Here is a 14,587-nt window from a genome sequence, read left to right on the forward strand (position 1 = left end):
TTTTTAAAATTTAGCGCAAACATTAAACCTGATATGAGTAAAAAAAAAAGTACCAGAACAAATTTTCTGGGAAAACTCCGGTTGCCCCCTAGGGGTGCCTTTCGGGTTAAAATGGCTTAAATAGCACTTTCGTGTTTATTAAAAAAAATTGATGCCTGGGATTTTTATGAAACTTTCTGAAAAGTTGTAACTAACTGATTCCTATATAATTTTGTAACGTTAATAATATCTCTATCTTTTTTTTTTCATCGAGTCAAACATAATTCCCAACGTGCCATCGTCTCGGATGTTTGTTTTGCTTTTTTGTATAAAGCGAAACTGTTTGAAAAAGTGGCAAAGCATTTCTTGACTTTTGGGCCGGGATTTCTGATGCTTCACTTAAATTAATTGGTCCTCGGTCAATGTAGGGGAAACCCTTCATACTGAAACAATTACTAGTTTGTTTTTTTTATTTTATTTATTTTTTTTTATATAGCCACAGTGTCCCTTTTTTTGGGGGGGGGGGCTGATTTTCCCCACATTAAAAACGACCTTGTGTCTAATTTGCTTTCATGGGGAACCAAATAAATACACCGACAGAAAGGGGGAAGCTTAACTGGCTCCCAGCCAGGTTTAAAAGCAACATTCATTTCTGCGCATGCATGGTGATTCCTATGATTCTTAAGTTAATTACCAACTCATTGAATTCACTATCCTCTTTGGCCTAATGGTTAGCGTGGAAGACTAATTACCCTATGTTTTAGAGTTCAATCCCACCTTTCTCTCTATTTAAAAACTTTTTTTTATTTCATCCTTGTGCCAATATCCTCCACCTGGGCAAAAGGTAATCACCAACTCATTTTATTCACTATCCTCTTTTTTTCACGTTCTTTTCTTCCTTTGCGGTACGGGTTCAAGTCTGCCTGCCTGCCTACTACCACTTTTTTTTATGCTTAACACACACCTCCAAACACCTGGGCAACGCCAGGTACCCAGGCTAGTCTTATATAATATAAAGAAAAGAAAAAGAGAGAAAAAAAGACATTGGTTAACTTGCGGACTTCCTTTGCCCTACTTTTTGACCCATTGGGACATTGCATTCTGTGTTTTGTTTTGTGATTATTAAATTTTCTAGCATAAAAAAAATAGTTGAATATATGGATGCATGTGTAGAACCTTGTTATGTGCGGTCGTTTTTTTCTTTTCTTGTTGAATTGTATTCTCGATTATTTCATGACAGTACTGATCAAAGAACCTTGTATTACCTTGACATTTGGGTCGTAACATTCCACAACCAGCATATTACATTTTTTTTTTTTTTTTTCTTAACATGATACATAATCAGGAATAAATTCCAATTTGGAACCCTGGAGGGGCGTATTGTAACAATATATATATGTATATAGGTAAAAGTTTTCTTGGTTAATTTAAGATTTGTATTTAAGAATTTTGTTTTCTTTTTCAGACATTATTTCAAAAGCTCAGCTCCAAAAAGGAACTCAGTGAAGTTCTCAGTCAATTGCCGCGCAACGTGAAGGTAAACATTTTACGTTCGATCAAATGGATTTGCGATGAGCGAGAATTTGCAACAACCGAAGGAATATTTTGTCTTAACACCTTTTTTTTTTTTTTTTTTTTTTTTTTTTTAATTTTTTTTTTGTTTTTTTTACTTTTGCCTGGTACTACCAGGTCAGGCTGTCTGAAGATATTGACTTCCTGGCCTAAAATGCACCAAACATTGATGTTATTGTTTCCCCCCCCCCCTTTGCAAAACGTAATCATGTTCTACAAAGCCAAAAACAACAATTTCCTTTAGAAAACAACCAAACCAAACACCACGAATAAATATTTGAAGATGTAAAGAACTTTTACTAGGGTGACTGGATTCTGTATTCGATTAGTCTTGTCTAATTGTTGATGCTGTGCGTGTGAGTCAGACATGTAGTTACGACATCCCTTTTAAAGTGCGTTCTCGGCCTTCTGTCTTTTAGCCTACCTGAGAATGCTATCTGTCCTTGGATGGAGCTGTAATATGTTCGACAAAGACGTTTCAAACGATCCAAGACAATGATTTGTTCTGTATAAGATTTCATTTCACAGTTGTGATGCAGAAAGATGGAAAGTGAAAATCTCGCTTCTGGGTTTCTCTTCGTTTCCATTTTGAGACATGTTACCTTCCTCTCAGAGCGGAGGGGAGGGGGAGACCTGTTAACCCATCCGCTCTCTTCGACGTCTTCAATCCAACTCAACATTATGTTTGTCAAACCGGAACTTATGACATGGGACACGTCAACTTCCGCTCATCTGCCCAGATACCTTCCTGTGCAAACCTGACTGGTCACAGGGTTTAACAAGGTTTGACATGTTTTGATAACCTTATCAAAACATAGCTTCACATCTCTTGTTTACTTCGCCAGTTAGATAAGTAGATAGATAGACCGATAGATAGATAGATAGTTAGATAAACGGATAGATAGATACACCAATAATTAGATAAACTGATATTTAACAGATAATGTTACTTTTCTTCTCGGCCAACTATAGAACATTATATGCATATATTTTCACAAACGTAAAAACATACACTTTTGGAATGATTAATTTACTGGCAGTTTAAAATCAATAATTATTTATCATTTTATCTTTAGTACTACCAATGGGAAATTAAGTTTTAAACAAAATAAAAGCACAAAAAAGTACAATTAAAGGAATCGTTTTTGGTGTCAGAAAATAAACACTAATTTTTTTCTGATACTGATATCCCAAAAAGACTTTTTTTTTTTTTTTTTTTTTTTTTTGATTCTGATTAATTTTTCCAACACTAGTAAGAAATATGAAACATAAAACCTTTTATTTTATTTATTTGCGGACTGTTATCCTCATCTTTATAGTTATTGTTTCATGTTTCGGCCAACTCATCCTCTGGCCTTCTGAGGATACAGTTACAAGACTCAGAATTCGTATCTCTTGAAAAATGCACCACAAAGTTATTTTTTGGAAATCAGCCATTTATATCATTTGATATTATGAAGAATAAACACTATTTTTAATGATTGACAGATCCAGGTAAGCAGGTATTTAAAAAAAAAAGTGAATTTTGTTTATTTGAGAAATAAATAATTAGAATATGCCGACTGCTCCCTTTCAGAGATTAAAAGTCCCTCAATGGGGTCACCTGTTGACTGTGGGTGGTAACCCTTAATCCTGTCCTTAATGCTTAAGGACAGAATCCTAGTGGTTCATGTTCAAGTTACTATAAGAACATGAATTGAAACATACCACTTTGGCCCTTACTTGAGCTAGATAGGCGATTGGACAAGCCTAATTGAATCAATCGGTTGGACATGAATAACACTAAATCAGACAGAGTTAAGAAAATACCCTTGCGCTCCCCACATTAGACAATAAACTGATTTAGTCAGCGGTGGCTGAAGGCTCAATTAATTCACCAGACAATGGAAAAATAAGGATTTTAGAAAAAAATAGAAGAAACACAGATGTTTGAATTCACCAGCGAGACAAGTATATATTCCTCTCGTGTATCACTGTTGTGTTGAGGTGAATGGGTTCATTCCTTCCCTCCCAACACTTCCTATATAGGGCTTTGAAGTGAGTAGCGAGTGGGAGGGATTAAAAAGTTAGACACAATAAATGGTTATAGTCAGCTAACCTACTTCCTAACTTCCGGCATGGTTGCTTCAGGAAACGGTGACAAGGCAAATCAGTTTCTTCGCTTTTTTTCTCTCGCACCTATATCTCCCCTGTATATATGTATACTTTTTTTTTTTTTTATGTTTTTTTTTTATCATTATTTTTTTTATTCATTAATCTTTTTTTAAAGAATTATTGAAAATACTTTTTAAATTGTTTTAAACAATTACGTTTTTTTTAGGATTAAAATTTTGTTTTGATTTCAATTTTTATTCTTTCATAAACATATATAAATTCAAATAAAAAAAAAAAACGTTTCTTTTTCAAATAAAAAAAAAATACACTTTTATAATTTCATAAACATGAGATTGTATTGTTTAATGTTGTTATTAAAAGTGCAAAAGAAGACTAATTGTGTTATTTTTATAATTTTAATTTTATTGTATATTTTTCAATAATGTCCTTCTCTTATATTTTATTTCAATAAATTGCTTTACAATAGAAATACAGTAAAAAGTGAAGGAACTAATTTGCCTTGTCACCACTTCCGGTAGCAGCCACACCAGAAGTTAGGAAGTACGTTAGCTGACTATAACCCAATAAATGTTATAAAAAAAAAAGCCTCCTAAATTAAATCATTCCAAAGTCTCAAATATCACAAGTTCAGATTTGGAAAGGAAAAACAAAGCCTAACCTTTCCTTAATTCATAGTAATAGAAGCGAATGAAGAAGCTCTAATAACCGAGACGTCTCCATTCAAAATAGAGAGAATCCTATCAGAAAAAAAACAAACTAAAAATGGTAACAAAAAAACAATGGTGCACTACTAGTAGAAGGGGCAAGCTAAAATCAAAAAAGTTAGCTTTGTTTGTTTGAGAAATAATTTTTAGTCACGTGCAAGTGGCTCTATATATAAGTCACTACGTCGGTCGATCAGTCTGTCTGTCGGTCTGTCCGTAACACTTTTGTGCTTGGCCTTTTTGGTTAAGATCAAAGGTCTGTGTTAATAGATGCTTTTCTTAGCCTTTTGGCCAAGTGCTGTACTTATGTTTGTAACTTTGTGATATAAAGTGGGGGATCACTTTTCTGTATTAATTTAATGTAAAATGATCACCCACTTTACAACCAGTCAGTCTCAAAGCCATTAAAGTCATTCTCCAGATCATTCAAGTTGTTTTTGTAGGATTCCAGTTATTTTTTAAGCATTAAAGTCATTCTTAAAGTCATTCAATTCATCCTTAACTTCATTAAAGTTATTTACTTTTTATTTAAGTCATTTCAGCCCATTTTTCATCATTTTAGTTTATTTTTAAGAATTTCATGTTAATCCTACATTCACGCATTCATTCATTACACGAGAGCACGTGACTAATGGCTATCAGCCTTGTTTCATTAAACTTAAATGTTTCTGATGCTGAAGAAAGTCATGTGATCATCTTACAGAGATAATCAGTTCATGGAAATCTAAAATCCTTTTTAAAATGAAAATAAAGAAAATAGTAAAAAAAAATCATAAAACGTATAAAACAAGTTGAAAGAACGAAAAAAGCAGAGAAAAAAAATAAAACACAAACAAAAAAAATAAAACGCAAACGAAAAAAAAAAAACGCAAACAAAAAAAATAAAACGCAAACCAAAAAAAATAAAACACAAAAAAAATAAAACGCAAACAAAAAAAATAAAACACAAACAAAAAAAATAAAACACAAACAAAAAAAATAAAACGCAAACAAAAAAAATAAAACGCAAACAAAAATAAAACGCAAACAAAAAAAAACACAAACAAAAAAAATAAAACGCAAACAAAAAAAACACAAACAAAAAAAATAAAACACAAACAAAAAATAAAACACAAACAAAAAATAAAACACAAACAAAAAAATAAAACACAAACAAAAAAAATAAAACACAAACAAAAAAGATAAAACACAAACAAAAAAGATAAAACACAAACAAAAAAATAAAACACAAACAAAAGATAAAACAAACAAAAAAATAAAACACAAACAAAAGATAAAACACAAACAAAAGATAAAACACAAACAAAAGATAAAACATAAACAAAAAAGATAAAACGCAAACAAAAAAAACACAAACAAAAAAAATAAAACACAAACAAAAAATAAAACACAAACAAAAAATAAAACAAACAAAAAAAATAAAACGCAAACAAAAAAAATAAAACGCAAACAAAAAAAATAAAACACAAACAAAAAAAATAAAACGCAAACAAAAAAAATAAAACGCAAACAAAAATAAAACGCAAACAAAAAAAAACACAAACAAAAAAATAAAACACAAACAAAAAATAAAACACAAACAAAAGATAAAACAAAAACAAAAGATAAAACACAAACAAAAGATAAAACACAAACAAAAGATAAAACACAAACAAAAGATAAAACACAAACAAAAGATAAAACATAAACAAAAAAATAAAACACAAACAAAAGATAAAACACAAACAAAAAAAATAAAACACAAACAAAAAAGATAAAACACAAACAAAAGATAAAACACAAACAAAAGATAAAACACAAACAAAAAAGATAAAACACAAACAAAAGATAAAACACAAACAAAAGATAAAACACAAACAAAAGATAAAACACAAACAAAAGATAAAACACAAACAAAAAATAAAACACAAACAAGAAAAATAAAACACAAACAAAAAAGATAAAACACAAACAAAAGATAAAACACAAACAAAAAAAATAAAACACAAACAAAAAAGATAAAACACAAACAAAAGATAAAACACAAACAAAAGATAAAACACAAACAAAAAATAAAACACAAACAAAAAATAAAACACAAACAAAAGATAAAACACAAACAACAGATAAAACACAAACAAAAAAGATAAAACATAAACAAAAAAGATAAAACATAAACAAAAAAGATAAAACACAAACAAAAGATAAAACACAAACAAAAAAGATAAAACACAAACAAAAGATAAAACACAAACAAAAGATAAAACACAAACAAAAAAGATAAAACACAAACAAAAGATAAAACACAAACAAAAGATAAAACACAAACAAAAAGAATAAAACATAAACAAAAAAAATAAAACACAAACAAAAAATAAAACACAAACAAAAAATAAAACACAAACAAAAAATAAAACACAAACAAAAAAATAAAACACAAACAAAAAAATAAAACACAAACAAAAGATAAAACACAAACAAAAAATAAAACACAAACAAAAAATAAAACACAAACAAAAGATAAAACACAAACAAAAGATAAAACACAAACAAAAAGAATAAAACATAAACAAAAAAAATAAAACACAAACAAAAAATAAAACACAAACAAAAAATAAAACACAAACAAAAAAATAAAACACAAACAAAAAATAAAACACAAACAAAAAATAAAACATAAACAAAAGATAAAACACAAACAAAAAAATAAAACATAAACAAAAAAAATAAAACGCAAACAAAAAAGATAAAACGCAAACAAAAAAGATAAAACACAAACAAAAAAATTAAACGCAAACAAAAAAAAAAATAAAACGCAAAAAACAAACAAAAAAAGAATATTTGGTGCTTATTTAAAATTACACTTATTTAAAAAATTAAAAAAAATTTTTTGTGATGTACCTACCTGTCACTGAAAAAAAAAAATGCCATATTCCAAAAATCACGTGAATTGATCATGTGGATGTTTTTAAGCTAAGAAAAATCAAATTGTACAATTAAGAGAAATATAGTGGTTTTGATCAGCCATGATGTATAAATAAGGGGGGAGGGACAACTCAATTCGAACTATCGAGATCAAAATCGGCCTTATAATGGATACAATTTAGTATTAAAATCACTAAAAATCGTAAAACTACTTGATCGATTTATGTGATTTTTGGAATATGACTAGTACGTGCATCGTAAAGTTTTTTAAATGTAATTCTAAGTAAGCAAGCAAATATATATTTTTTTAATCTCTTCAGAGTCAAGTTGTTAGTTGGACGTAAATTACTGGAGATCATGTGAGGAGATGAGCAAGATGTTTGTTCACATTACATTTAAGCTTCTCTATATTGGTGTAGAGAGAGAATTTCAAACTCTTGTGGGAAGAAGCTATTAGAGTAAAAATCTTCTGGCATCTAGAGGCCCCTCTACTGTGAAGGGGTGGGATTTTTCTGCTAGACAAGTTTGTCAGGTGTATGGACGTCGAAGGAACACAAGTGAAATGTTTGTCCAAGCACATTCCCTTTAAGTACAAATAAAATAGCCACAGGAATATGACAGTGAGGCAGAGGTTGGAGCTTGCTTGATAGTAGATTTGAGACTTTTGACCGTGTCTAATAGGATGGGACTAGCGGTAGATGCGCCAGCCCAGATATGGCAACAATACTCCATGCATGGACGAATGGTGGCTTTATAGAGATACAGGATACTCTCAGGTGTGAATATGGCACAGTCACGTTGACACACCGGTTCTCGGCAGATCACTGAAGTTAAGCAATGTCGAGCCTGGCTAGTACCAGATGGGTGACCATTTGGGAAGGCGAGGCGCTGTATGTACCGCAAGGTAAAATACCAGGTTGGAAAACTTGCGCAGTCTATCCTTCTCTCAAAGGTAGATGAGACTCTCTAAGCCGTGGTAGGCACCCTATCTAGTGATGGCGTCACGATAAAAAATACCCTTGATAGCCCTGGCGAAGCATCAAGAATTCAGCTACCGACAAGATTTGAATTACACTACAACTCATATAGTGAGTTCAATCTCTGCTGTTATGTTTACAGGTGTGAGTAATTTTCTAGCATGGTAGAGGGAGCCCACTTTCTTTGCAATGTGAAATAATGTGAAAATCACAAAATTCCCTAGTCACGCTAGGTAGGCACAGCTAAATAATAGTGAAAATCTCTCCAAATCTTCGCAAATGTTCCATTGTTTCTCCTGTTTGAATTTCTCTGCTGCTGCTACTACTTCTTTCTAAAAAGTTTTTTTGAAGTTTTCACTGAATAAAAATTCTAGTGTTTTTAGTGAGAACTTTCAAAAACTGTTTAGAAAGAATTAAGTTGTAATTGTTATGGAATAAAGTTTTCATGCAAAAAAAAAAAATTCACTTAATTTTATCAAGTAGGTCTTTTTTTTTTTTTTTTTTTTCAGAGGAAAATCAAACTTTAATGAGATCGATCGTATCACGGCCATCTTGTTTATTTCGCAGATGAAGACAACTCCATCACCACTTAAAGTTTGTCAAAATTTGACGAGATTATCTTGAAACACAGATAGCAAAAAATAGATAAATATTTTAGGGTTTTTTTTTTTTGTTTGTTTTTCTTTTTTTGTCACTTATTTTACAAAGATTCTTTGTCCTTTTTTAATTCCTTTTTTATTTTGTCCTTTGTTAATCACCTTTTTGTTTAAAGGTGAACCCTCTTTGTTCCCGGAAATAAACAAATGGTGACAATATGACCGATTTCAGTAAAATTTGATTTTCCTCTATAAAAAAAAACAAAACTTGATTAAATGAAGTGATTTTTTTTTTTTTGTATAAAAACTTTATTTCATAACACGTACGTACAATATAATTTTTTTTCAATTTTTTCCATTTTTTAATGTCTTAAACTAAACAATTACCAAACCTTTGTCTTGCAGACTTCTCAGCCAGATGTGAATGCTGAATCTGAGAACATTGGCAAAGTGGAAGCAAAGGTCAAGTGTGCGAATGGCAGCGTCAAAGAAGTGCGTGCCCCCCTGCAATGTTTGAACTTGAAGGACTTGAGACGAGAGTGAATGTTGAAGGACCCATTGAAGGCATCGACAGATTCCTTCATCCAAAGTAACACTGTCCTTTCGGCAGCTCCATTACTCCACCCTCAACAACTTTTGAGTTGAAATTATTGAAGGACATATTGGAGGTGTCAGCAGATTTCTCCATCTTAAGTAACTTTGTCCTTTTGACAGCTTCATTCCCCTTTTGCTGAAACTGTTAAAAGACCCTTTGGAGGTGTCAGCAGATCCCTCCACCTGAAGTAATTTCGTCCTTTTGACAGCTCCATTCTTTCGCCTCCATGAACTCAATTGTTGCAACCAAGCTTTTCCTTTTCTTCCTTTTTTTTTCTTTCTTTCTTTCCTTTTTTTTTTTATGCATTTGAGTCATTTGAATGTCGACCTGTTCGTTAAAAGCAATTCTCTACGAACTTCCAGAAATCTACAATCCTTCAGCTTTGCTGGCTATAATATCCATTATTTTTAAATTACACCTGTAAGGTCATGTATGTATATATATATACTAAATGCAATATCATATAAATAAAATTTAATATCAAGTTGGTATTTATTCGCATTTAATCCAATAGTGCTCAGCATAATTTTTATAGAGCTGTGATCCAATTACTTTCGTGGTTGTGCTATGATAAAACAAGACAAGTACTTGATGTAAATCAGTTAAACTGTGCATGCGATATCGTTATTTGGCGTAGACATAAGAACCCCCAATGTTATCCGTTATCTAGTCAAGTGAGTCCCCCAGCGGATTTTTTTTTTTTTTTTTTTTTCAACTCGCCACCATTATCAATCAAACACAGTCTTGAACTCTAATTGTCGTCAATCGTCTCAAACCATTCCCAATCATCGTAAAGACTGCCACAAAGCCCATGGGCACACACTAACTCTAAATATATATCCAATCTTTTTGTTTCCATCATTTGCTACACCTTGATTAAAACCGCATCTCGGCTCCTCTTTGTGTGCATTGATGAACAATTTCTTGTGGCTTTCTTCCTACCAACCTTATTTCTTATATGTTTTGTTCTCCTGACAAGCCAATTTTTTCTTTTATTTTGTCATATTTCTTCTTTTTTTTTTTTTTTTTTTTTTTTTTTTAAAGTAACTATTTAACACTTGGGGACAAAGGGGGCGGGGGTGTCGATGTCGATAGTATCACAAAACTATAAAATAGAATTAAACTCAAGGCGAATGTGACAAAATTTTTTTTTTTTTCTGAAAAGGAAATTATTATTACATTCTATTTCTAAATTTTTTAGATGAGGATTGATCATTTGTATCATATGGATTCTTCAGACTACCGTTCTCATCTTGAGTGTTATTTTCACAACGTTTTAGTCGATGTAACCTCTGACCTTCAAGTGTATCTTGCCAAACTCTAGAATCTGCACAGAATTTTGAGCAGAATCATAATCCATGGAGGTAACATTACTCGTTCGAAGGCTGAAGTAATTCAATTGGATTTTGAGTGTCGCCCACAGAAGAGTGTAACTAAAAACGGAATTTTTTAACCAACTACTTTATCTGTTACGTCACAGGTCCTTAAGAACTCGTAGTGTAGCAGATAAAGTACTTAATTCAATCCTTAGTGCAAGCGATACTTAAAATACAATTATGAATTACTTAGGACGTTTACATAGCCATTCTAATACTGCAGATTAAATAAAGGCTCCCGTTCAAAATTTTGTCCAGATTTTTGAGTTCAACAGAAAGAATCCGAAAGTTTAACAAGATATACCTGAACAAGGTTGAAGTTTACACCGATATGCCGTGGAAATAATACTTAAGATGAGAACATTAGTCGAGATAATATGAGAAGACATCATACCTTGGCTAATAGATATTTTCTACAAATTATGAGCAAATCGCTGCGAGGACTTTTTGCTGAATATTGTTGACTTAAAAATGTTACTCTGCGCCTCTAAGATGGTTGCCAGGCAGACTGCATGCTACATGGCAGCACAGATGTACAGTTTTTGAAGCATAAAAACTTCATGGTTTCCTTGGAGAGAGAAGCTTCAAGACCAGTTTGAATTTGGCAATCAGCTCACCCTAACAATCAGTTTGTACTTGCTGTGGCAGGCTGTACAGTTGGGAGGGGAGGGGAGTGTCAAATGTTGGGACTTGTAAAATAGTTTAAGTTCTTGGCTGCTCATGTTTTTATTTTTATTTTTTTTTATTATTTTTTTTTTTTTTTTTTTGCTGGAGGTATGACATGGACCGAGTCCTGCTGCCATATGTATGATCTTCCCCACAGTCCCTCATTCCGTGCAATGATCAACAATAGCAGATATCAACTCGGCAAAGCCGTCTTAATTGAGGCTTTCTTTTTCCAAGTTTCAGATTTATTTCGATAGATGAACATTTAGATTTTTTTTTTTTTTTTAAATAGAAATCTCTCCAGACAAGGCATGAAGCCACTTGATGTCAGAAGCTTAAAAAAAAAAGAACAAAACAAAATACTAGTTTGAGGTAAAAAAATTTAGCCAACAATATTGATAGATTCTGACCCAGAAAACAGCAATTCTTCTCCCTTTGTCAGAAACCTTCCTCGTGGAGTGTGAGGACTAAAGGACAAAACAAGGGAAGCGAGAGTTACGAGGCTGCCAAAAGTCAAGTTGACTTTTTATTCTCCACTTTTTTTTTTTTTTTTTTTACAAAGGAATCACCATTTGTCAAGGCCCGGAAGCTACTTGAGGATAGGGGTTAATAATTGTATAGTGGTCAAAGGGGATATGTAGTAATCGCTAATAGTGTAAATTTGGTAAATTGGATTACTTAAGGGGATGGCCCATATAAATTTGTTCACATTGGACTTGAAGACAACCATATTGTAGTCAGTTGGAAAGCAGGAAAATGGAACAGAGTTCCACAGGCGTGCAGTTCTAAGAAAGAAGCTTTGATCATGGAATCTATGTTTAAGTTTAGGCACAGATAAAGAGTGAGGGAAATTATTGATAGTGGTTTCAGCTAGATGAGTGTTTTTTTGTGAAAGTCAGGACAGGGAGGGGACCATAGATTAGAACTCAGACGAGCGCTTGCCATGAAATTAACGATAAAATAGAGAAAGGCTTGCAAAGTCTCTTCTGTAAGAAAGGGGTTGCAGGGAAGAGAAAAGGGCATCCCCCACTAAGTTATGAAGTCTATTTTGAACTCTGTCAAAGCAGGCTAAGCTGCTTCTAGCATCTTCTGCCCAGATGTGGCAACAATACTCCATCCTAGGATGTACTTGAATTGCATCAGCAGTGAGATATCTACTGGAGCGGTAGATGATCCTGCCATTTTTCCAGCAGCCTTGGCAACAGATTTGATGTACGTGTTCCATCTGAGATCAGGAGTAAAGGTCAGACCTAGAAGCTTGTCAAAACATGGAGCCTCCGCAAGAGGAGAGCCATTCATTTCGATTAATGTCAGATGGGGATATGAGCGTTGATGATGTAAAGATAGAAGCTTGGATTTAGATGCATTAAAATTAAACGAGCCACCTTTTTCCCCATTGCGCCATGTGATCAAGATCAGAGGAGAGAGAATCAGAGAGAACTTGGTCGTTTACGGCCTTTCAAGTGTTGCCATAGATGGTAGTGTCGTCAGCATAAATGTTTACGAATGATCTTAGAATGTAATTTGGAAGATCATTGATGTAGATCAGGAAGAGAATTGGCCTGAGGATAGACTGCCTGAGGAACTCCAGCATTAATACTATGAGCTTCTGATTTCTGTCCATCAACCACTACTCTTATGAACCTATCAGAGAGAAATGATTTAATAATTGGAAAGACATTTCCAGCTATATCGTAGCTGGAGATCTTGTGAAGTAAACCTTTATACCATTCCCTATCAAAGGCCTTTGATATTTCAAGAGCAATTGCCCTAGAAAGGAAACCTCTATCGAGAGATTCGCTAATTCTATGTGATATAATTGTTAACACATTTGCTGTAGATCTAGCAGAATGGAAGCCATATTGCATGTCACTAAGGAGGTTATTTTAACTGCAGTCATTGACAACTTCTCTATTCAACAGATTCCAGCAATTTACTCATGACGCACAGGAGACAGATTGGTCTGTACTGAGAGGGAGATGAGTGATCACCTGAATTTTTAAATATGGGATATACTGATGACATTTTCCAGGGTGATGGGAAGCAATTCTTCCCCCTTTGTCAGAAATATCAATCATGGAATGTGAGGACTAAATGACAAAATAAGGAAAGTGACAATTACGAGGCTGCAGAAAGTAAACTCAGTACCTACTTTCTCTTCTTTAAAAGTCAAACCGATTGCTTGGATCAAATTCAAACCGATTACCTGAATCAAATTCAAACCGATTACCTGGATCAAATTCAAACCGATTGCCTGGATCAAATTCAAACCGATTGCCTGGATCAAATTCAAACCGATTGCCTGGATCAAATTCAAACCGATTGCCTGGATCAAATTCAAACCGATTACCTGGATCAAATTCAAACCGATTGCCTGGATCAAATTAGTATTAAAGCATCTCTCAAAGATCACAGATTGCGTGCTTCACAAAGCACGTAATCTTCTGTGTTTTTTGAAAGATGTTTTAACACTAATTTGATCCAGGCAATCGGTTTGACTTTATGTTGCATGCAATACAGTTAAATTCTTTCTCAACTGTGTACCACAGAATAGTCAATGGGGGTTACAGCTGGTGCTACCAGGTCAGGCTGTCTGAAGATATTGCTTCAGGGTTCTCAAAGTTGAAAAATCGTTGAATTTTGACTTTTGCCTTTTTTCAGGTCTTATTTCAATTATTACTTTGAAAAATCCTTGAAAATATGAAAAATGTCTTGAAAATATGAAAAATGTCTTGAAAATATGAAAAATGTCTTGAAAATATGAAAAATCCTTGAAAATATGAAAAATGTTTTGAAAATTTCTTGAAAATTGTATTCTTTATGTCCAGTAAAAATTTTTTGTCAAAATATCTCTACAATTATATAAATGCAACTTTGTATGTGCTGAACAGATATTCTTTAAAATTTACAGAACATTGGTGTATAGGTCTGGGAGTGATCTTAGTTAAGTTTTGTCTCAGAATGCCCCCAATAATTACTGATAATCAAAACCGTTATTTTAATTTATCTATCATCGGTAAAGCCATTTTTTCCATGTCGTTGCTTAGCAACCATGATAGAACAACGGGCTACTGTGGGAAGGTTGATAGCGAGTTTTTTTTGT

At 32.7% G+C, this 14,587-nt stretch overlaps 1 protein-coding gene across 1 annotated transcript in view; it reads left to right on the top strand.

The window, feature by feature from the left end:
- LOC145263228 (uncharacterized) overlaps positions 1-9,926 on the top strand; it is an 84,015-nt gene extending 74,089 nt beyond the window's left edge. The window contains exons 19-20 of the mRNA XM_080120313.1: positions 1,445-1,516; positions 9,253-9,926. Of these exons, the coding sequence (XP_079976439.1) occupies positions 1,445-1,516; positions 9,253-9,390 (210 nt within the window). The 3' untranslated portion in view covers positions 9,391-9,926. The remainder of the gene's footprint in view (positions 1-1,444; positions 1,517-9,252) is intronic.
- Positions 9,927-14,587: the final 4,661 nt, after the last annotated feature.

The sequence above is a fragment of the Euprymna scolopes genome, chromosome 38 (assembly GCF_053919585.1).
Source record: "Euprymna scolopes isolate OS-2025 chromosome 38, ASM5391958v1, whole genome shotgun sequence".
Lineage (NCBI taxonomy): Eukaryota > Metazoa > Mollusca > Cephalopoda > Sepiida > Sepiolidae > Euprymna > Euprymna scolopes.